Here is a 23,902-nt window from a genome sequence, read left to right as displayed (position 1 = left end):
TACAAAAATTATATATGTATGGAATACAAGACAAGGAATTAAAATGGTTCAAATCATACTTAAGCAATAGAACACAAAGAACTAGAGTAAATGACGTGATCTCGGAAGATATTAGAAATGAATACGGAGTTCCACAAGGGTCGATACTAGGTGCAGTACTTTTCATCATCTACATAAATGATATGGCAAATGTATTAGAAGAAAGTGAGGTAATACTATATGCAGATGACACATTGATTTTTACGGAAGCTGATACGCCAAATGAATGCTATATAAAAATGGAAAAAGACTTAAGTGCGCTTAATACATGGTTGAATATGAATAGACTAAAACTTAATGAAAGTAAGACTAAAATTATGGAAATAAACATGAACACTAATAGGAGTATTATAATAAAAGACAAAGAAATAGAAAAAGTAACAAACATAAAGTACCTTGGAATAATCATTGACAAAGATTTAAAATTTAAAGAACACCTGGAATATATATGCAAAAAGATAGGAAAAAAACTTGGATTTTTCAAAAGAATAAGAAATCAAATGTCAACGACAACAGCGATAAATATATATAATACGATGATAAAACCACATTTTGAATATGCTTCAACAGTGTTATATACATGTTGTACGCAGAACCAAATTGATAGGCTGCAGAAACTTCAAAATAAAGGTATGAGATGTATACTAAGGATGAATAGATATGCAAATATAAAATGGATGCTGGATACATTAAAATGGCTTAATATAAGACAACGTTTAGAAATGAATACTATGGTATTTATACAAAAAATGAAAATGGGAATTGCGCCGGAGTACTTAAGCGAACAACTACAAATGGTAGGAGACGCTCAACCATATGGGCTAAGAAATGCAGAAAACTTCAGGATCAAACGATCAACAACGAGTGCTGGACAAATGAGTCTTTTCTACAAAGGGTTACAAACATACAACAGATTACCAAACTATATAAAATGTCAAGAAAATAATATTGTATTTAAAAAACTTATTGTTGATTTTATTAAAAATAGAGAATTATATTAAGATATAAGAATATTAAGAATATAACTGTTTGTATAACATAGTATAATAATACTTTAAATAAATGTCAAAAAAAAAAAAAAAAAAAAAGTTTCTAATACACGTAAAAACTTTACAAGACAAAAAATTTACAAAGTTTGTCCATTCGTTGCATGGGATCGAAGCATTGTACGTTGTGTCGCTTTAGTGGTAAATTTGCCACTTTTTTCATGCATACACGCTCACAAAAAATCGCTTCTGTAACATATACTCCCAAACATATTTTGCTTCAAGCATATAAATTTTTGGGTATTGCCCAAACATTTATATGTTTGATCTCTTCCAATATATAATATGTTTGAAAGCATATTAGTCTAAACAATATATGTTTGGGTAGTCTAAGTTCCAAACATTTTGTATTTTTGCATCCAAATTCAATAATGTTGTCTTCCAAAAAACAATATGTTATTATGTGTACATATAATATGTTTGGAAGCATTTTGCACCCAAAAATATTATATGCTTAAAAAAATTCTCCCAAACAATATTGTGCTCAAAATTTTATTTATTTATTTATATATTTACAATCATAACGAATTATGAAAATAAACAGGTAATATAGTTGCTAACAACATAGGTTTTCGACCTGAATGCTCAAAATTTTGTTTCTGCCCAATTGTATATTCCCCCACATCTTTCTCACTTCCACGAGATTTTTTAGTTCTTAGCACCTTTTTCTGTAATACAAACATTGTAGAAGAAATTATTCAATTGTATGATTTTTTTTATTTTAATTTTACCTTTAGCCGGACGGGGATTCGAACAGCGGACCACACAGTTTGTACGGATCAAAGAAGTAGCTGATCAATTGCCCAAGGAAAAATAAAATGTTAATTTTGTAATAACAAGCAACAACCACCAACTTAATTCAATATCGCTCCCTGTTAAATAGCGCTCCAAGCTACTAAACACATATATGTTTATAGGCTATTTCTAAATTAATATATGTTTGCATCCAAGCATATTATATTTACAAACATTTTATGTCCCAAACATAATATGTTCTAACATATTAACATATATGTCCCAAACATGTTATGCTAGTTTATGAACATTATATGCTTGCACTCAAAAATATTGTGTTTACAAATTTGTGTTCCAAACATATAATGTTTATAGCCAAACATATGAAAAACTGCCTTTTTCATCCGTGTAGACACTTTTGTGATACTTATTTGTGCAACTAATTGACATACCTATTTAGATTTGTTTCCTCGTTTTGACCGAATCCCATAAAAATTACTCAAGTGATCGGTGAATTAACATTAAATCAAACTTCAGGGTCCAATTCTAAAATTATTAGCACAATATCCCAGCAGAAAATATTGCAAGTTCTTCCAAAGGCACAACTTTAAAAGTACTTCCAGAAGATGCACTCCCAATGACGTTTTTTATTTTAACTACCCAGGAAGTTCTTTTAATTCCATTTTTATACCCTCCACCATAGGATGGGGGGTATATTAACTTTGTCATTCCGTTTGTAACACATCGAAATATTGATCTAAGACCCCATAAAATATATATTGTGGGTCGTGTTGAAATTCTGAGTCGATCTGAGCACGTCCGTCCGTCTGTTGAAATCACGCTAACTTCCTAACGAAACAAGCTATCGACTTGAAACTTGGCACAAGTAGTTGTTATTGATGTAGGTCGGATGGTATTGCAAATGGGCCATATCGGTCCACTTTTACGTATACCCCCATATAAACGGACCCCCAAATTTGGCTTGCGAGGCCTCTAAGAGAAGCAAATTTCATCCGATCCGGTTGAAATTTGGCACATGGTGTTAGTATATGGTCTCTAACAACCATACAAAAATTGGTCCACATCGGTCCATAATTATATATAGCCCCCATATAAACCGATCCCCCGATTTGGCTTGCAGAGCCTCTAAGAGAAACGAATTTCATCCGATCCGGCTGAAATTTGGTACATGGTGTTAGTATATGGTCTCTAACAACCATACAAAAATTGGTCCACATCGGTCCATAATTATATATAGCCCCCATATAAACCGATCCCCCGATTTGGCTCGCGAGGCCTCTAAGAGAAGCAAACTTCATCCGAACCGGCTGAAATTTGGTACATGATGTTAGTATATGGTCTCTAATGACCATGCAAAAATTGGTCCATATCGGTCCATAATTATATATAGCCCCCATATAAACGGATCACCAGATTTGACCTCCGGATCCTCTTGGAAGACCAAAATTCATCTGATTCAGTTGAAATTTGGTATGTGATGTTAGTAAATATGTGGCCTCAAACACCCATGCAAAAATTGGTCGATATCGGTTAGGGAGCCACCGTGGTGCAATGGTTAGCATGCCCGCCTTGCATACACAAGGTCGTGGGTTCGATTCCTGCTACGACCGAATACCAAAAAGTTTTTCAGCGTTGGATTAGCCCACCTCAGTAATGCTGGTGACATTTCTGAGGGTTTCAAAGCTTCTCTAAGTGGTTTCACTGGAATGTGGAACGCCGTTCGGACTCGGCTATAAAAAGGAGGTCCCTTGTCATTGAGCTTAACATGGAATCGGGTAGCACTCAGTGATAAGAGAGAAGTTCACCACTGTGGTATCACAATGGACTGAATAGTCTAAGTGAGCTTGATACATCGGGCTGCCACATAACCTAACCTAACCTATCGGTCCATAATTATATATAGGCCCCATATAAACCGATCGTCAGATTTGACCTCCGGAGCACTTTGGAAGAGCAAAATGCTTCCCATTCGGTTGAAATTTCGTACTTGATGTTAGTATATGGTATCCAACAACCATGCAGGAATTGGTTCCTATCAGTCCATAATTATATGTAGCTCCCATATAAACCGATCGCCAGATTTGACCTCCGGTGCCTTTTGAAGGAGCAAAATTCATCCGATCTGGTTGAAATTTGGTACGTGGTGGTAGTATATGATATTTAACAACCATGCCAAAAGTGGTCCATATCAGTCCATAATCATTTATAGCCCCCATATAAACCGATCCCGAGATTTGGTTTTGTAGCCTCTTGGAGGAGCAAACTTCATCCGAGTGAGTTGAAATTTGTGGATGACAGTCTTTTGTAGAAATTTCTACGCAATCCATTGTGGAGGGTACATAAGATTCGGCCTGGTTTCGTATATACTTGTTATAACTTGTTTTTTCATACTTTTAATGGGTAATTTTAACTTTTTTGTTTCAAATAGGTTAAAAACAGAGTAAGAATTTATAAAATGGTACAAACGTTTCCGACAATCATTAGAATCCATTAAAAATTTTAAAAAATTATAAAAATTATTTATTCGACAAAATATCACAGAATTTTTTAATTTACATCCAAAACATTGAATTCGGATCACACCTAAAGAAGTGATGCAAAATCAGTGCAACGGCTGTTGAAATTGAGGACTTCCGTCCTATGACAAGCCCATGTTAAATTCATCGCCTCTTCGTCAATTTTGCACCACTTCCGGATGCAAAAAGAAAATTTTCATTACTTTTTTGGCGACGCTTTTTTTGCTGGGATCCTTCTCATACCATAGCGAACAATTCTGCTACCTGTAAATATACAAAGGATTGTTTCTATAGTAAATGAACTGGGTTCTCTCTTGAAGATGTAATTTTCACAAATTTATTTTATAATGATAGTTAGGTTAATTTAGATATATTTCGTTAAAGAAAAGTTATAAAAACCAATTAATTCGTATACTTTTCTTTACAAAAAATTGTGCCACTTTTTATTGTGATTGACACTTTTTGTGTCACTTTTTTGAAATTCTCGATGATAACATTTTTTTTCTGATTCAATCACGAAATTAATTGATCCAATTAGAGTTTTAATTGAAATATCCTCAATCACCAAAATGATAGTATCAATCACAGTTTCAATTGAGAATAATAAATAAATTGATTTCATTAGCAAATTTCAATTAATTTTGTTATTAATTCAATTAAAAAATTGATTGATGATGATCGCAAAACTCAATTAAATTTTTAATTAAAAACTTAACTATTTTGAATTACTTTCTTAACTGACTTAGTGTTTTTAGTTTTTATTTATTATTTATTTATATACTTACATCCATAATAAATTATGAAAATAAAGAGAAAATATAGGTGCTAGTTTGATTAAACGATTGATTGTTTGAAATAAACTTTTAATTAAAAATTAAAACAATTCCATCACTTTTTTAAACTGACTTAGTTTGACTAAAAAGTTAATTGTATCAATAAATTTATTAATTGAAAAAAGTTTAAACTTCAATCAACTGTTTAATTGGAAATATTTTGCAGATACTTTTTCTGTGTAATCGAACTTCAGATTTTAACTGCATTGGGTTCTCCCTAGGGTTTTTTTCGGGAACGGGATTCCGGGAAATTGCTATTTTTTCGCTCCCGCTTTCCCGGGAAATTTTCTTTACAATATTTTATGTATAATAGAGGGTTTTATATGGCAAATGACAGTTGAAATCTAAAGGGTAATACGGTCAAAATTTGGTTATTTAAAAAATCAAATTAAATTTCATTTTCAAGTTCAATTAGTATAAAATTCAGGAAAAATATTCAGTTAGGCTTTCGCTTTTCCTAATCCGAATTGCCGGGCCTCACGCTTGACACCTGCCATCAGATTTTGTACAGCCACCTTGTCCACCTTCTTCGCCGCAGAAAGCCAGTTTGCCTTGAACTGCTACTCGTCCTTAGCAGTTTTTTTGGTCTTCTTTAGGTTCCGCTTGACAATAGCCCAGTATTTCTCAGTTGGGCGGAGCTCTGGCGTGTTGGGAGGGTTCTTGTCCTTGGGAACCACCTGCACGTTGTTGGCGGCGTACCACTCCATGGCCTTTTTACCGTAATGGCAAGATGCCAAATCCGGCCAAAACAGTACGGAACAACCGTGTTTCTTCAGGAAAGGCAGCAGACGTTTATTCAAACATTCTTTCACGTAAATTTCTTGGTTGACAGTCCCGGAAGCTATGAAAATGCTGCTTTTCAAGCCACAGGTACAGATGGCTTGCCAAACCAGATATTTCTTTGCGAACTTTGACAGTTTTATGTGCTTGAAAATATCTGCTACCTTTCCCCTTCCTTTTGCCGTATAAAACTCCTGTCCCGGAAGTAGTCGGCTTTGGCGTAGGTTTCGTCGTCCATTACCACGCAGTCAAACTTCGTCAGCATCGTCGTGTACAGACTCCGGGATCGCGCTTTGGCCGTCGTATTTTGTTTATCATCGCGATTTGGAGTCACTACCTTCTTGTAAGTCGATAGTCCGGCTCGTTTTTTGGCTCGATGCACGGTTGTAGACGATACACCCAGCTTATTTGCGGCATCTCGGAGAGAGAGGTTAGGGTTTCGCTTGAAACTACCGGCAACTCTCTTTGTCGTCTCAGCGGCTTCCGGTTTTCGATTTCCCCCCGATCCAGACTTCCTGGCTGTCGACAAACGTTCCCCAAACACTTTAATTACATTTGTAACGGTTGATTTGGCAACTTTTAGCGATTTTGCCAGCTTTGCGTGCGAGTAGCTCGGATTTTCGCGATGCGCGAGCAAAATTTTGATACGCTGCTCTTCTTGCTTGGACGGCATTTTGACAACTGAAGAGTGAATTCCAAAATCAAAATAGGAGCAACATTCTACACACACACACCTTCAAAATGAGGGGTGTTCAGGTTTTTTAAATGCAAAATTGAAAGAAATACGTCAAGTTTATATTGACCAAATTTTTACCGTATCACCCTTTAGTTAAAGTGGATTTTGGAAGTGTAATGTGAATATGTTAACTACGGTACCAAGTCGTATTAGTTGCCTTGTGGAGCATACGTAGTCGTGGGTTCTAATCCTGAATCCAACGGGCTCCCAATTGTTAAAAAGAAGTTTTCACTTCCTAATTTATGATTGTCATATTTCTGTAAACCGACATTCCGATAGACTGGTAGACTGAGTAAACCATCAAAAACAACGGGAAATTTTACCTTATGTAACCCACGTTGGCAATTGCATAATTTCAAAATTTCATAATTATTGCAAGGATGTTTTTTATGAAAAAAGAAAATTGCAACCTTTTTTAAGATAGTTACTTTAATTTCAAATTGATACCTTATACATAGTAGGGTTGAAATCTATTAAAATTGGGGTTGAAAGCCCTTATTTATAGGGCATATGACAACTGAAATCTAGTTATAGTGGATGGGCAATGTGAGTCGTATTACATGGTAGTGTTTCCCTTTTGGGAATATTGACTGAACATGTGCATTTATTGACCCCGTTTAACGATGGTGAAATCGAAATAAGTTTCTTTCATTTCCAAACAGTTTTTTAGTGTTACAAAAAATCCCACTATATTAATAGTGTTCTTCCGAAAACTATACCGAAAGAGACTGCCTTAACCATTGTCACAATGTTTTGTATTACAAAATTTTAGTATGATTTATGGCTGATGTAAGAAAACAACATAATATATGTTGTTAGTTGTCCAGAGAGCGCCTTATAACCGTAGCTTTAGGCTATTTCTCATTTATTGAAATGTCTAAATGTATTCCACATCAATGCAGGCTTCCCTTTGACCGGGATCCCGGGAAATTCGAAAAAAAAATTCCCGCTTTCCCTAGAAAACCCTAGTTCTCCCTTGAATGAGTAATATTCAAGAATTGGTTTTCCATTAAGTGGAGATAAAATGAAAGTGAGGTTAATTTAGATCTAATTTAAAACAAAAAAACGCGTCTCCATTTTTTGTGTCATTTTTTTTTTTTAATTCACAACGTGTAAGAGCCAGAGATTGATAGCATGACTGTCCGTTTGCCACATGAATTAATCAAACTACTCAAATTTCAAATTTTCATTTTGTAAAACTTCATGTTCATCCGTTTATTCTCCTTACATTTTCAGAGCATATGGCAAATTTGAATCCATCACACAATAAGACTAAAGTGGCTACATCAAGTAGCAATAGCAAAATTAAGGTAACATCCACCTCATCGACATCCTCAACATCGACAACAACAACTACGACATCAACTACACCAGAACCAGCACGTACTAAAATTATCAGCAGTAGTTCCAGTCAAAACAAACCCACGAAGGCAAAGAAACCACAACCCACTGTTGGTACAACAACCACAACGACAGAGGAGCCTACTGAAGAAGAAGAGGAGGAGGAAGATACTGAAAATGAGGAACAACAGCAACAAGACGACGAAGAGCCCAATGCCAATGAGAAAACCGAAAACACTAACGGTGAGGTATTGAAAGAGTGCGAGGGCGAATGTATGAATGGGATTTTGGCTATATTCTGTGACGACATTGATTCTGATGCATTTTGTCCAAATGAAGGTAGTTGTTGTATAACAGGAACTGCTGCCCAAAATACATCTCCAGCCACCAAAGTCAGTCCAACAAAGCCATCGACCAAAATCGCTTCAAAACCTGGAAATAAGCCAGCCCTTAAGAAACCACAATCTGCATCGCCACCACCACCATCACCCCCACAATCGGGTGGCGGTAATGATTTATTCTCTCAATTTTTAACATTTGCCGAAAACACTTTGAGTGGAGCCGGAGGACCACCTGAGCCAACATCACAACCACCACCTCCTAAAGTTCCACGTTGTCCTGGTTTCTGTTTACTCAATATTATGGCTGCTTTCTGTGAAAGACCTTCAGTATTGATATCCTCGCCCACCACTTGTTCCAAAGGTTCGGTATGTTGTGATAATTCTCGAGCTGGTTCACCAAAACCACCACCACAAGTCAGATATCCACCATCATCATCACCACCACCACCTCCAACGCAACCACCTTATGTAATACCCAATACACCTTTGCCAGATCCCCGTGAGGAATGTCCTGGTTCTTGTATTGTCAGCTTGCTCAGTTTCACTTGCTTTAAAAATGCCGAAATGACAGACTTGTTCAAATGCAAACGTTCTGGCCAAACGTGCTGTGCTCCAAAGAGTAAAATACTGGAAAAACAACAATTCCAGACACGTAACGATACTGCCTATGGCCATTATCCACCATTGGGACCTCCACCTCCATTGGGCGTACAACAATATCCACCACAGTCGGTTTATCCACCACCACCTCCAGCATATATGCCCACACAACAACCACTCCAAATGCATCATCCCCACTATCCACCACAGCCACCGATGCAAGTTCCACCACAGCAGCCGAACTACGATTATTCTCAATATGGCCCTGGAATACGTAAGTATTGGAAATATATCTGTTTTTAACTTCGATGAGGTTATATAAAGTTTTACATGTGTCCATAGCGCCCAAATTTTTATGTTGTTTTTGGGGAGGAACTTCATATGGGGTCTGTTGGCATTATGGAAATAAACCGCAATATTTCAAATGAAAATTGGTCCTATTTTTTGGAGATTCAACGTCATGCAATGAGCTGCTCAACTCAGGACTGGCTTCGACTGAAGTTACCAATTTGGGCAATGACCAGTAGTTAGGCCATATTAGTCGACCTGAAGACGGGTTGACAGACAGCGACATGCTATCCGCTGGGTTGCCAACTTCAGGGACCAGTGGATGGGTCTCGACTGAAGTTACCAATTTGGGCCATGACGAGTAGTTAGGCCCTATTAGTCCACCTGACGGCAGGCCTGGAAAATACAATTTCTAAGAAAGTACAGAAAAAACGATTTTTTTTTTTGAGGCAAAAAGTACTTTTCACTAAATTTCAAGTTTTATTCAACAAAAACCTACTACGGCCATGAGTTTGTCAAATTCATTTATAATAAGGCTGACATTTTGCAAAAAATTACTAACGGCATTAAGTTTTTTTTTTGTTTAGCATTTCAAGTTTGAAAACAAAATTATATATTTACATTTTTTCTCACCGGGAAATAATTTATTTAAACGAGGAATTACCTTGTTTACCTTTCGTGACATTATATTTTCTAGTTAAAACTCTTCTTATTTGAACTTTTGGTTTCAAGAAATTTTCCATACTTTCTTATTTCAAAATAAGTAAGTAAAGTAGAAAGTCGGGCGGGGCCGACTATATCATACCCTAAACCACCATTACAGAATTAGTAATCATAAGCATTTGTGGGGTAACATAAAGATCTGGGAGATAAACCGCAGTTGAATATTTAAGAAAATTAAGGGGTACATGTCTATGGGTGCTTTGTGTCAATCTGATAGTCAATGTTGCCAGGGAAAATGTTCGGTTTACCCTACAAGGACAAAAAAAGTTCCCTACTTTCCTAAACATTCCCAAACAATTTTCCCTACTATATTTTTCGTTAAATTTAAAAAATTTTACAAAACAAAAATGGTTCTAAGTACTTTATTATCTTAAAACATGAATATGCAACGTATATAACTTAGAATATAAATTTGTATTACGACCACGGTTGCCACAGTTGGTAGAATTCTACCCAAATTAGTAATCTTTTTTGTTAAATCTCTATAAAAATAAAATTTTGGAAAAAGTTTCTATAAACAAATTTTTGTGAGAAATCTTTCTATAGAAATAAAATTTTGACACAAAATTCCACAGAAATAAAATTTTGAAAAAATTTTTTATAGAAATAATATTTTGAAAAAAAAATTCTATAGAAATACAATTTTGACAAAATGTTCTATAGAAATAAAATGTTGACAAAATTTTCTACAGGAATAAAGTTTACCACACATTGTTAAAGATCAAGCCTTGCCGGCTTCTAATTTCCTCCTCTAGAGCCACCAAAATGTAAAAATTATTACAAATTGTGTTGAGTGAAAATGTCCTACATTGTGGCCCTACGTCCCTACAAGACGCTAAATATTAGAACAAACCCTACATATAGGGAATTTCCCCTACTTCTAGCAACACTGGCTGTGTTGATATTGCACCTACGGAGTTAGTATGCCACTAATATTGAGCCCATTATTAAAAAAGAGAAAATCGTTAAATTAGTGTGGGTAATAAATACAAATTTGTAAAAGTCGAGCAATATTCTTATGTAAGAGCTACAAGTACGTATAAGTAAGATCGGCTAGTACATCAAAATTTGAAATTTGAGTAACATTGGTTAATAAATAAGAGTACTATGGCCAAATTTGGGAAAATCGAGCGATGCATATATATGGAAGCTATATCTAAATCTGAACCAATTTGCATAATATTTTGCTGGTTTGATTAATACCACAAACGTTTACCTTGTGCAAGATTTGAGTAAGATCAGTTAAGAAATGAGGCCAGTGTGGTCAAACATAAGGTTATTAGGGGCGAATTTTTCAAAATCGGGTGATACATATATGGGAGCTATATCTACATCTGAACCGATTTCGATGAAATTTTGCACATATAGTTAGTACTATAGAGGACTACATTTAGCCAACTTTTAGAAAGATCGGTTAATAAATAAGGGTTCTATGGCCAAATTTGGGAAAATCGGGCTATACATTTATATGGGAGCTATATCTAAATCTGAACCGATTTCGATGATTTTTTGCACATATAGTTAGTGCTATAGAAGACTACATTTAGCCAAATTTGAGTAAGATCGGTTGATAAATAAGGGTTTTATGGCCAAATTTAGAAAAATCGGGCGGTACATATATATGAGAGCTATATTTAAATCTGAACCGATTTGGATGAAATTTTGCAGACTTGAAGGGCGATGGAAAAGATTAGCTTTTGCCAAATTTGATGACGATCCGTTTGAAAAAAAGCGCAACGTGACCCCATTTGTCGAAATCGGGCGATACATATATATGGGAGCTATATCTGAATTTGATCCGATTTCTTCCAAATTCAATAGCGTTCGTCCTTGTGCCCAAAAAACTTCCTGTACAAAATTTCACCAAAATCGGTTAATAATTGCGACCGGAATCCTGTGAACAACAAATACATGGACAGACGGACGGACGGACACCAAGTGCTAGATCGATTCAAGAGGTGATTCTGAGTCGATCGGTGTATATTTTATGGGGTCTAAAATCAATATTTCTGGTAGGCACATTTTTTGGTCGATCAAACTTATTATACCCTGACCACTATGTGGTTTAGGGTATAAATATTTCAGTATCCCGACAAAACTTCCATTGGAACGTTATTGCCAAGAGCTCCTTAAGACTGCATTCCAATGTTAACACTGATCACAAGTTTTAATATAAAAACGAAAATCAAATTGGTTTATAAACTCCTCAATTTGAAATTATTCTTTTTTTAGTTTTAACTCCGCTCACGTTTCTCAGTGAGGTCCCATCCCGTTGCCCTTGTCCAGGTCCGTACCAATAAATATACCGGATGGACTGTTTTAACAAATTTGTAAGGATGCAGATTCAGGATACTGCAAAAGACCTTTAGCAAATAAGTTCGTTGAAGATTTTCTCAAATTATTAAAATATTTTGTCAAAATTATGGTACAACGAAAACTGATATTGGTTCAAAACTGTGTACACAAAAGCTACTAAATCATTTGTGGGGGTACTGACAAGGGTGAAAAAGTATTGGGAAAAAGTACTATAGTACTGCATTGGCCATCCCTGGTAGACGGGTCGACAGTCTGCGACACCTTTTTGGTATGGTAATCACGGTTGTCACTCGACCCAAATATAATTTGGAGAAAATTTTACCAAAACACTGCAAAAAATCTTCTTTTCCAAAATTTCATTTCTGTAGAAAATTTCGTCAAAATTTTATTTCTACAGAAAATTTTGTGAAAATTTCATTTCTACAGAAAATTTTGTCAAAATTTTATGTCTTTAGAAAATTTTGTCAAAATTTTATGTCTTTAGAAAATTTTGTCAAGATTTTAATTCTTTAGAAAATTTTGTCAAAATTTTATGTCTTTAGAAAATTTTGTCAAAATTTTATGTCTTTAGAAAATTTTGTCAAAATTTTATTTCTATAGTAAATTTCTACCAATTGTGGCAACAGTGGTGGTAATCCCTCAAGAAAGAAGATAAAAAACCGAAGAAATTATTTATTTATCCCATAGAAATTGGGATCAGTTGACACAAGCACACCGTCGGCTAAGCAAAGCAATTCCTTATAATGGGTGCAAGAATTTTTGGAACTGGCAAAGGGGAAATATCTCACCTGATGAGTTGTCACTTTCTAATAGCGATTAAAAATCACTCAATTGCAAAAGACAATCTTGTGATGGCTATTATTAATAAGGTTCAACATTGTCCATGGGAGCAACCGTGGTGCAATGGCTAGCATGCCCGCCTTGCATAAACAGGGTCGTGGATTCGAACCCAGTTTCGACCAAACAGACCAAAAAGTTTTTCAGCGGTGGATTATTCCACCTCAGTAATGCTGGTGACAGTCGTGTTTCAAAGCTTCTCTAAGTGGTTACACTGCAATGTGGAACGCCGTTCGGACTCGGCTATAAAAAGGAGGTCCCTTGTCATTGACCTTAACATAGAATCGGGCAGCACTCAGTGATAAGAGAGAAGTTCACCACTGTGGTATCACAATGGACTGAATAGTCTAAGTAAGCGGGCTGCCGCTACACCTAACCTAACCTAACATTGTCCATTGCCATATGTAAGATGGAAATGGACAAAGTTGAAGGACAACAATGTAATATTAGTAAAAATCTCACCTTGTGAGGATTTGTTCGACATGTCAAGTTTTTATTTATTGTCCGATGTCGAATTTTGTTTCTCGATTCGTAGGAATTTAGTAGATTTGCTGATAATGACTGAACATTTTTTCATTGTTTTTTTATGTAATTTTTCTTTTCAGTTCCACACCAAGGCGGACTACCATCACAACATCAGCACTTACCACCCAGCACCATACAAACAACTACACCCACTACAACTACAACGACAACACAGCGGCCTCATGTCTACTCTAAATATGTGTGTGGCGTTAAAGGTACTTTACGTACTGGTCGTTCCTCACCTGCCCTCTCTTTGATATCTTATATTCGTGCCAAATATGGTGTTCATCGTCAATCGAGACAATTGAATGCTGATTTGAACATGCCCACAGGAATGCAAAAATCCAGTGAACGTCTAATTTTGGGATCTGATATTGTACCCATACAAATCCATAATGATAAATTGGGTGATTTAATACAAGATGAGGTAGCCAATTATAATCAGGTGCGTTCCTATCCCGATACCTATCCGGCTACAGTATTTGCCCAATCCTATTTTGGTAATTACACGTCGGGTCGAAGGAGGGCTCGTGTTGTAGGCGGTGAAGATGGTGACAATGGCGAATGGTGTTGGCAGGTGGCTTTGATCAATTCCATGAATCAATATCTATGTGGCGCAGCTCTCATTGGAACCCAATGGGTATTAACGGCAGCTCATTGTGTGACAAAGTGAGTAGAGAAAACCAACAGAAAAAAAATCATTTTTTCTATTTGTTATGATTTCTCTCCCTCTCATTTTAGTATCGTTCGCTCTGGTGATGCTATCTATGTTCGTGTAGGTGATTATGATTTAACTAGAAAATATGGTAGTCCTGGAGCCCAAACACTCAGGGTGGCCACCACATATATTCACCACAATCACAATAGTCAGACTTTAGATAATGATATTGCCTTATTGAAGTTACATGGTCAGGCTGAATTGAGGGATGGCGTCTGTTTGGTAAGTTATGTGAAAAGTAAAGTGTTCGCGGCGTGGTCAGACTAGACAAATATTTAATTATTAAAATACAAAGATTTTGACCTTTCCGTAAGAATTTTAGGAAGCTTTAAATCGAGGCTTTATACAGAAAAAAATATTGTTTGCCTTCAATCACAATGTGATGATAGATCCAACACAGAAATGATAGTACCACTCACCAATGCCTATTGAAAAATTAATTTTGTGATTTATCCTTGTTTTAATTAAAAAATTAATCAAACCAATTAAATGTTTCGTTGAATATTTTTAAAATTCAATTAACGCTTTGACTACTGATGTCCACTTAAGAGGACATTCGAAAACAACACCAAACTCTATTTCTCCATTTCGCTTCGATTTTTTCTCGATGTTATTTTAAAGTGGAGACTTTAGACATTTTCCATACTGATAAGCACTAAATTTTTATAAACTTCTTTATTTTAAATTTTAATTGGTTTTTACCCTCCATTATGGATGGGGGGTATATTAACTTTGTCAGTCCGTTTGTGACACATTAAAATATTGACTTCAGACCCTATAAGTCCGTCTGTTGGAATCATACTAAATTCCCAACGAAACAAGCTATCGACTTGAGACATTGTCGTTGTTATATATCGGACCACTTTTTGGTATAACCCCATATAATGCGACCCACAAATTTGACTTCAGGAGCCTCTTGGAGATGAAAATTCATCCGATCCAACTGAAATTTGGAACGCGATGCTAGCATATGGCTACCGTAGTGCAGTGGTTAGCATGCTCCCCTTGCATCCACAGGGTCGTGGCTTCAACACAAGTTTCGACCGAACACCAAAAGTTATGCTGGTGACATTTCTGAGTGCTCCAAAGCTTATCTAAGTGGTTTCACCGCAATGTGGACTCGGCTATAAAAAGGAGGTCCCTTGTCATTGAACTAAACAAAGAATCGGGCAGTACTCAGAGGTAATAGAGAAGTTCACCACTGTGGTATTACAATGGACTGAATAGTCTAAGTGAGCCTGAAATCGGGCTGCCACTATACTTAACCTAACCAAAAAAATCATGTAAAAATTGATCAATATCGGTCTATAACTATATATAGCTCCCATATAAAACATTCCCAAGAGACGCCAGACCCTAAAAGTAAGAACCTCGCCTTGGGGGATATAAAAAGATCCCCAGGTTTAACCTCCAGAGCCTCTTGAAGGATTAAATTTCATTCGATCCCGTTGAAAATTAAAACGCAATGTTAGTATCCTCTATCGGTCCATAATTATATGTGGCTCCCATACAAAGCGACCCGACCGATTTGATTTCCGGTGCCTCTTGCAGGTGAAATTCGCATCCGATCTGGTTGAAATTTGCTACGTGATGTTATTATATGCCCTCTACACTGAAAAAAATATTGTCGTGAGGTCAAAGATTTCATGTCTTTAAAATATGAATGCAAATTTTGCTTAACATAGAAGACGCATTTCTCTAGTATAAAGTTTTTTTCCTTGACCAAAAGTCGATAAACTTTTCAATGAAGTCGTATTGTCCTTATAATTAAGTGATTTCATTTAAAAACAGGTATCATAACATGAAAGAAAAAATGTTTGGGCTAAGGTCAACTTGACTTTAATAATTCAGAAAAAATCTTTAAATTTAATGCAATTGTCTTTAAAGTTGTTGTCTTTTTGCATCTTGACTACAAAGCAAAAAATCGTTCAAATATAGGATATGTTTTTCAACGCTTTATTTTAAGGACGTTTTTATACCCTCCATCATAGGATGGGGGTATATTAACTTTGTCATTCCGTTTGTAACACATCGAAATATTGCTCTAAGACCCCATAAAGTATATATATTCTGGGTCGTGGTGAAATTCTGAGTCGATCTAAGCATGTCCGTCCGTCCGTCCGTCCGTCCGTCCGTCCGTCCGTCCGTCCGTCCGTCCGTCTGTTGAAATCACGCTAACTTCCGAACGAAACAAGATATCGACTTGAAACTTGGCACAAGTAGTTGTTATCGATGTAGGTCGGATGGTATTGAAAATGGGCCATATCGGTCCACTTTTACGTATAGCCCCCATATAAAGGGACCCTCAGATTTGGCTTGTGGAGCCTCTAACAGAAGCATATTTCATCCGATCCGGCTGAAATTTGGTATATGGTGTTGGTATATGGTCTCTAACAACCATGCAAAATTGGTCCACATCGGTCCAAAAATATATATAGCCCCCATATAAACCGATCCCCAGATTTGGCTTGCGGAGACTAAAAGAGAAGCAAATTTGATCCGATCTGGCTGAAATTTGGTACATGGTGTTGGTATATGGTCTCTAACAACCATGCAAAAATTGGTTCACATCGGTCCATAATTATATATAGCCCCCATATAAACCAATCCCCAGATTTGGCTTGCGGAGCCTCAAAGAGAAGAAAATTTCATCCGATCCGGCTGAAATTTGGTACATGATGTTGGTATATGGTCTCTAACAACCATGCAAAAATTGGTCCATATCGGTCCTTAATTATATATAGCCCCCATATAAACCGATCCCCAGATTTGACTGGTGGAGCCTCTAAGAGAAGCATATTTCATCTGATCCGGCTGAAATTTGGTACATGGTGTTGATATATTGTCTCTAACAATCATGCAAAAATTGGTCCACATCGGTCCATAATTATATATAGACCCCATATAAACCGATCTGCAGATTTGGCTTGCGAAGTCTCAAAGAGCAGCAAATTGCATCCGATCCGGCTGAAATTTGGTACATGGTATTGGTATATGGTCTCTAACAACCGTGCAAAAATTGATCCACATCGGTCCATAATTATATATAGCCCCATATAAACCGATCCCCAGATTTGGCTTGCGAAGTGTCCAAGAGAGGCAAATTTCATCCAATCCGGTTGTAATTTGGAACATGGTGTTAGTATATGATCTTTAACAACCGTGCCAGAATTGGTCCATATCGGTCCATAGTTATATATAGCCCCCATATAAAACATTCTCCGGAGCCTCTTGGAGGAGCAAAATTCATCCGATCCGGTTCAAATTAGGAACGTGGTGTTAGTATATGGTTGCTAACAACCATACCAAAATTGTTCCAATCACACAAAAATTGGTCCATATCGGTTCATAATCATGGTTGCCACTAGAGCCAAAAATAATCTACCAACATTTTATTTCTATAGAAATTTTATTTCTATAGAAAATTTTGACAAAATTTTATTTCTATAGAAAATTTTGTCAAAATTTTATTTCTAGAGAAAATTTTGTTAAAATTTTATTCGGTTCATAATAAAATTTTCATCATTGTCAAAATTTTATTTCTATAGAAAATTTTGTCAAAATTTTATTTCTATAGAAAATTTTGTTCAAATTTTATTCGGTTCATAATCATGGTTGCCACTCGAGCCAAAAATAATCTACCAAGATTTTATTTCTATAGAAAATTTTGTCAAAAGTTTATTTCTATAGAAAATTTTGTTAAAATTTTATTTCTGTAGAAATTTTTGTCAAAATTTTCTTTCTATAGAAAATTTTGTCAAAATTTTTATTTCTACAGAAAATTGTGTGAAAATTTTATTTCTATAGAAAATTTTGTTAAAATTTTATTTCTGTAGAAAATTTTGTCAAAATTTTATATCTACTTTGTCAAACTGAATTATATACGTATTGGATCGATCTTTTTATACCCTCCATCATAGGATGGGGGTATATTAACTTTGTCATTCCGTTTGTAACACATCGAAATATTGCTCTAAGACCCCATAAAGTATATATATTCTGGGTCGTGGTGAAATTCTGAGTCGATCTAAGCATGTCCGTCCGTCCGTCCGTCCGTCCGTCCGTCTGTTGAAATCACGCTAACTTCCGAACGAAACAAGATATCGACTTGAAACTTGGCACAAGTAGTTGTTATCGATGTAGGTCGGATGGTATTGAAAATGGGCCATATCGGTCCACTTTTACGTATAGCCCCCATATAAAGGGACCCTCAGATTTGGCTTGTGGAGCCTCTAACAGAAGCATATTTCATCCGATCCGGCTGAAATTTGGTATATGATGTTGGTATATGGTCTCTAACAACCATGCAAAATTGGTCCACATCGGTCCAAAATTATATATAGCCCCCATATAAACCGATCCCCAGATTTGGCTTGCGGAGACTAAAAGAGAAGCAAATTTGATCCGATCTGGCTGAAATTTGGTACATGGTGTTGGTATATGGTCTCTAACAACCATGCAAAAATTGGTTCACATCGGTCCATAATTATATATAGCCCCCATATAAACCGATCCCCAGATTTGGCTTGCGGAGCCTCAAAGAGAAGAAAATTTCATCCGATCCGGCTGAAATTTGGTACATGATGTTGGTATATGGTCTCTAACAACCATGCAAAAATTGGTCCATATCGGTCCATAATTATATATAGCCCCATATAAACCGATCCCCAGATTTGGCTTGCGAAGTGTCCAAGAGAGGCAAATTTCATCCAATCCGGTTGTAATTTGGAACATGGTGTTAGTATATGATCTTTAACAACCGTGCCAGAATTGGTCCATATCGGTCCATAGTTATATATAGCCCCCATATAAAACATTCTCCGGAGCCTCTTGGAGGAGCAAAATTCATCCGATCCGGTTCAAATTAGGAACGTGGTGTTAGTATATGGTTGCTAACAACCATACCAAAATTGTTCCAATCACACAAAAATTGGTCCATATCGGTTCATAATCATGGTTGCCACTAGAGCCAAAAATAATCTACCAACATTTTATTTCTATAGAAATTTTATTTCTAGAGAAAATTTTGTTAAAATTTTATTCGGTTCATAATAAAATTTTCATCATTGTCAAAATTTTATTTCTATAGAAAATTTTGTCAAATTTTATTCGGTTCATAATCATGGTTGCCACTCGAGCCAAAAATAATCTACCAAGATTTTATTTCTATAGAAAATTTTGTCAAAAGTTTATTTCTATAGAAAATTTTGTTAAAATTTTATTTCTGTAGAAATTTTTGTCAAAATTTTCTTTCTATAGAAAATTTTGTCAAAATTTTTATTTCTACAGAAAATTGTGTGAAAATTTTATTTCTATAGAAAATTTTGTTAAAATTTTATTTCTGTAGAAAATTTTGTCAAAATTTTATATCTACTTTGTCAAACTGAATTATATACGTATTGGATCGATCTTTTTATACCCTCCATCATAGGATGGGGGTATATTAACTTTGTCATTCCGTTTGTAACACATCGAAATATTGCTCTAAGACCCCATAAAGTATATATATTCTGGGTCGTGGTGAAATTCTGAGTCGATCTAAGCATGTCCGTCCGTCCGTCCGTCCGTCCGTCCGTCTGTTGAAATCACGCTAACTTCCGAACGAAACAAGATATCGACTTGAAACTTGGCACAAGTAGTTGTTATCGATGTAGGTCGGATGGTATTGAAAATGGGCCATATCGGTCCACTTTTACGTATAGCCCCCATATAAAGGGACCCTCAGATTTGGCTTGTGGAGCCTCTAACAGAAGCATATTTCATCCGATCCGGCTGAAATTTGGTATATGATGTTGGTATATGGTCTCTAACAACCATGCAAAATTGGTCCACATCGGTCCAAAATTATATATAGCCCCCATATAAACCGATCCCCAGATTTGGCTTGCGGAGACTAAAAGAGAAGCAAATTTGATCCGATCTGGCTGAAATTTGGTACATGGTGTTGGTATATGGTCTCTAACAACCATGCAAAAATTGGTTCACATCGGTCCATAATTATATATAGCCCCCATATAAACCGATCCCCAGATTTGGCTTGCGGAGCCTCAAAGAGAAGAAAATTTCATCCGATCCGGCTGAAATTTGGTACATGATGTTGGTATATGGTCTCTAACAACCATGCAAAAATTGGTCCATATCGGTCCATAATTATATATAGCCCCATATAAACCGATCCCCAGATTTGGCTTGCGAAGTGTCCAAGAGAGGCAAATTTCATCCAATCCGGTTGTAATTTGGAACATGGTGTTAGTATATGATCTTTAACAACCGTGCCAGAATTGGTCCATATCGGTCCATAGTTATATATAGCCCCCATATAAAACATTCTCCGGAGCCTCTTGGAGGAGCAAAATTCATCCGATCCGGTTCAAATTAGGAACGTGGTGTTAGTATATGGTTGCTAACAACCATACCAAAATTGTTCCAATCACACAAAAATTGGTCCATATCGGTTCATAATCATGGTTGCCACTAGAGCCAAAAATAATCTACCAACATTTTATTTCTATAGAAATTTTATTTCTAGAGAAAATTTTGTTAAAATTTTATTCGGTTCATAATAAAATTTTCATCATTGTCAAAATTTTATTTCTATAGAAAATTTTGTCAAAATTTTATTTCTATAGAAAATTTTGTTCAAATTTTATTCGGTTCATAATCATGGTTGCCACTCGAGCCAAAAATAATCTACCAAGATTTTATTTCTATAGAAAATTTTGTCAAAAGTTTATTTCTATAGAAAATTTTGTTAAAATTTTATTTCTGTAGAAATTTTTGTCAAAATTTTCTTTCTATAGAAAATTTTGTCAAAATTTTTATTTCTACAGAAAATTGTGTGAAAATTTTATTTCTATAGAAAATTTTGTTAAAATTTTATTTCTGTAGAAAATTTTGTCAAAATTTTATGTCTACTTTGTCAAACTGAATTATATACGTATTGGATCGATCTTTTTTGATTTAATATATACCACGTATGGACTTACATACAATTTAGAAGATGGTGTTAGGAGGTTTTAAGATACCTTGCCATCGGCAAGCGTTACCGCAACTTAAGTAATTCGATTGTGGATGGCAGTGTTTAGATGAAGTTTCTACGCAATCCATGATGGAGGGTACATAAGCTTCGGCCTGGCCGAACTTACGGCCGTATATACTTGTTTTACTTGAAACATAGCATAGTTTCTACTGGAAGTTGAGTCTGAATTTGGAAAATAAAGTTGTCGTCATTTCGTTTTTAAAGGACTTTGATAGCATATGAAGAAAAAAAGCTGAAAAAACGAAAAATTTAAATTTGCTTCCTAGAAGCAAGTACACAAAACTCAAATTTAAAAGAGAATTGTGTCTTAAAAGTATCGTTAATTGTATTCTCCACTTCTTTGGCTCGGAATCAATACCAAAATTTTTAAAGTAAAGACAAAACCTTTGGAACCGGGTATGCCTTTTTTTCAGTGTAATAACCCTATGTCTATGGTTAAAAATGGCCCATACATTTTTAACCATAGACAACTAATCTGCGTCTAGGAGATGTAGCCTTTTAAAGGACTTGGATACCACATGAGGGCAAATGCAGAAAACCTGAATAAATTCAAATTTGTTTCCCATTATCAAGTATGCGAAACTCAAATTTAAAAGAGAATTGCGTCTTAAATATATCTTAAGTGCAATTCTCCACTTCTTTGGCTGGGACACAATACCAAAATCATTAGTGTTAAGACTAAATCTTTGGAACCTGAACAGTTTTTTTTTTCAGTGTACAAAATATTGGTTAAATTAAATTGTATACAATTAACCCAGTCCACTAGGCTGATACTCGCTGACTTCTTTGATTAAAAATGTATTAGGGTACGACCCTAAGTTTTCGAAAACATATACATATGGATTTTTCAAAAAGTTTTTCTTTTTATAGGTCTGTCTTCCAGCTCGTGGAGTTAGTCATGCTGCTGGTAAACGTTGTACAGTAACCGGTTATGGATACATGGGAGAAGGTAAAGTGTTCTTATTCGCTACACTATACCATTCTTTTTAATACATTTTCATTGCAGCTGGACCCATTCCATTACGAGTTCGCGAAGCTGAAATTCCTATTGTCAGCGATACCGAGTGTATACGCAAAGTCAATGCAGTTACAGAGAAAATCTTCATCCTTCCTGCCTCCAGTTTCTGTGCTGGCGGTGAAGAAGGTAATGATGCGTGTCAAGGTGATGGAGGTGGCCCATTGGTATGTCAAGATGATGGCTTCTATGAATTGGCTGGTTTGGTTTCTTGGGGCTTCGGTTGTGGTCGTGTTGATGTGCCGGGTGTTTATGTCAAAGTATCATCGTTCATAGGTTGGATCAATCAAATCATCAGTGTCAATAATTTATAGTCGATCTATACACAAAGGTACTTAAGTACATTTGATAGGACACCAATAAGAGTTTGAACTCGTTCTTAAAAACGAGTTTGTCAATAATCTCTCTAGAATATAAAAAATAAAAACGACGAACACAAAATGTTAAGACATAATTATAAGAATTATTCTAATCGTTCTGTATTCATTTTGTGCATGAGTATCCAACGATTACAAATAATTTAATATATATTTGTGCATTTTATATTCCATACACATCCCTCTTGCGTCTATTGTTGACACAATATTACTAAAAGAAGCAAAGATACTTTAATTTCCATACGAATATGACTGTTATTTTTATTAGTATTTTTAATATAAATATAACAAATAATGAATTAATATTTCCATTTTTATGTAGTATATATCTAAATATACATATATGCATAATTATAACTAATTTTATTTTAATTATGTTTCTTTTATACGTAAATTTAAGAATATATTTTTGTCAAAACACAAAAAAAAAAACTATCTATCAAAAATATTAGTGCGACATTATTTTAGTTTGTATATATATTAAGTATTTTAATAACAATAAATTAATACATATTTGAATTTGAAAATTGTTTCTCTTTTGAAAAGTATTCATATCATTCAATCTCTAACGTCCATTTTCATGAAGCTCCGTTAACTAACGAACTTTTAAACCGTATTATGGGTATAGGTGCCATATTACGTATATATTCCATATGGCAGTTAGGAACTTAACTGCCGAAAATTTTTTCAGTTAAAGTTAACCGGAGAGAAGATATTTGGAATTTACTTTCTGTTAACTGGCAGTTAAAGCCTAACGGAGCTACTTGAAAATGGCGGTAAAAGTATGAAGACATTTTACTGATTAACTTGAAATTATATATTATATAATATTTAGTAGTAGAATACAATACCGGAGATTCGTAGAAAATAATTGGCTTAATAACACATTTATATAGAATAAATTCTCATTTCTTACTAAATAAAACAACAAGGTATTTTACCTGTTTTTTAAATCAGCTACACACAGAAAACAAATTGTTTGGAAATCAGTTGTACTAACGAAAATTTTACACTCAGAATTAAATATCAGTTGTGCTGATCTATTTCCTTCAATCATAAGCATATATCATTTGATT

General features: G+C 35.3%; 1 protein-coding gene across 2 annotated transcripts in view; it reads left to right on the top strand.

Annotated features, from left to right (window-relative positions):
- Positions 1-23,337, top strand: part of mas (trypsin-like serine protease domain-containing protein masquerade) — a 63,101-nt gene extending 39,764 nt beyond the window's left edge. For both annotated transcript variants that reach the window (XM_075305930.1, XM_075305929.1), the window contains exons 4-8: positions 7,943-9,262; positions 13,758-14,346; positions 14,419-14,617; positions 22,305-22,383; positions 22,441-23,337. In XM_075305930.1, the coding sequence (XP_075162045.1) occupies positions 7,943-9,262; positions 13,758-14,346; positions 14,419-14,617; positions 22,305-22,383; positions 22,441-22,763 (2,510 nt within the window). In that variant the 3' untranslated portion in view covers positions 22,764-23,337. The remainder of the gene's footprint in view (positions 1-7,942; positions 9,263-13,757; positions 14,347-14,418; positions 14,618-22,304; positions 22,384-22,440) is intronic.
- Positions 23,338-23,902: the final 565 nt, after the last annotated feature.

Source organism: Haematobia irritans, chromosome 4 (genome assembly GCF_050003625.1).
Source record: "Haematobia irritans isolate KBUSLIRL chromosome 4, ASM5000362v1, whole genome shotgun sequence".
Classification (NCBI taxonomy): domain Eukaryota; kingdom Metazoa; phylum Arthropoda; class Insecta; order Diptera; family Muscidae; genus Haematobia; species Haematobia irritans.
This window is presented reverse-complemented; position numbering and strand designations above follow the sequence as displayed.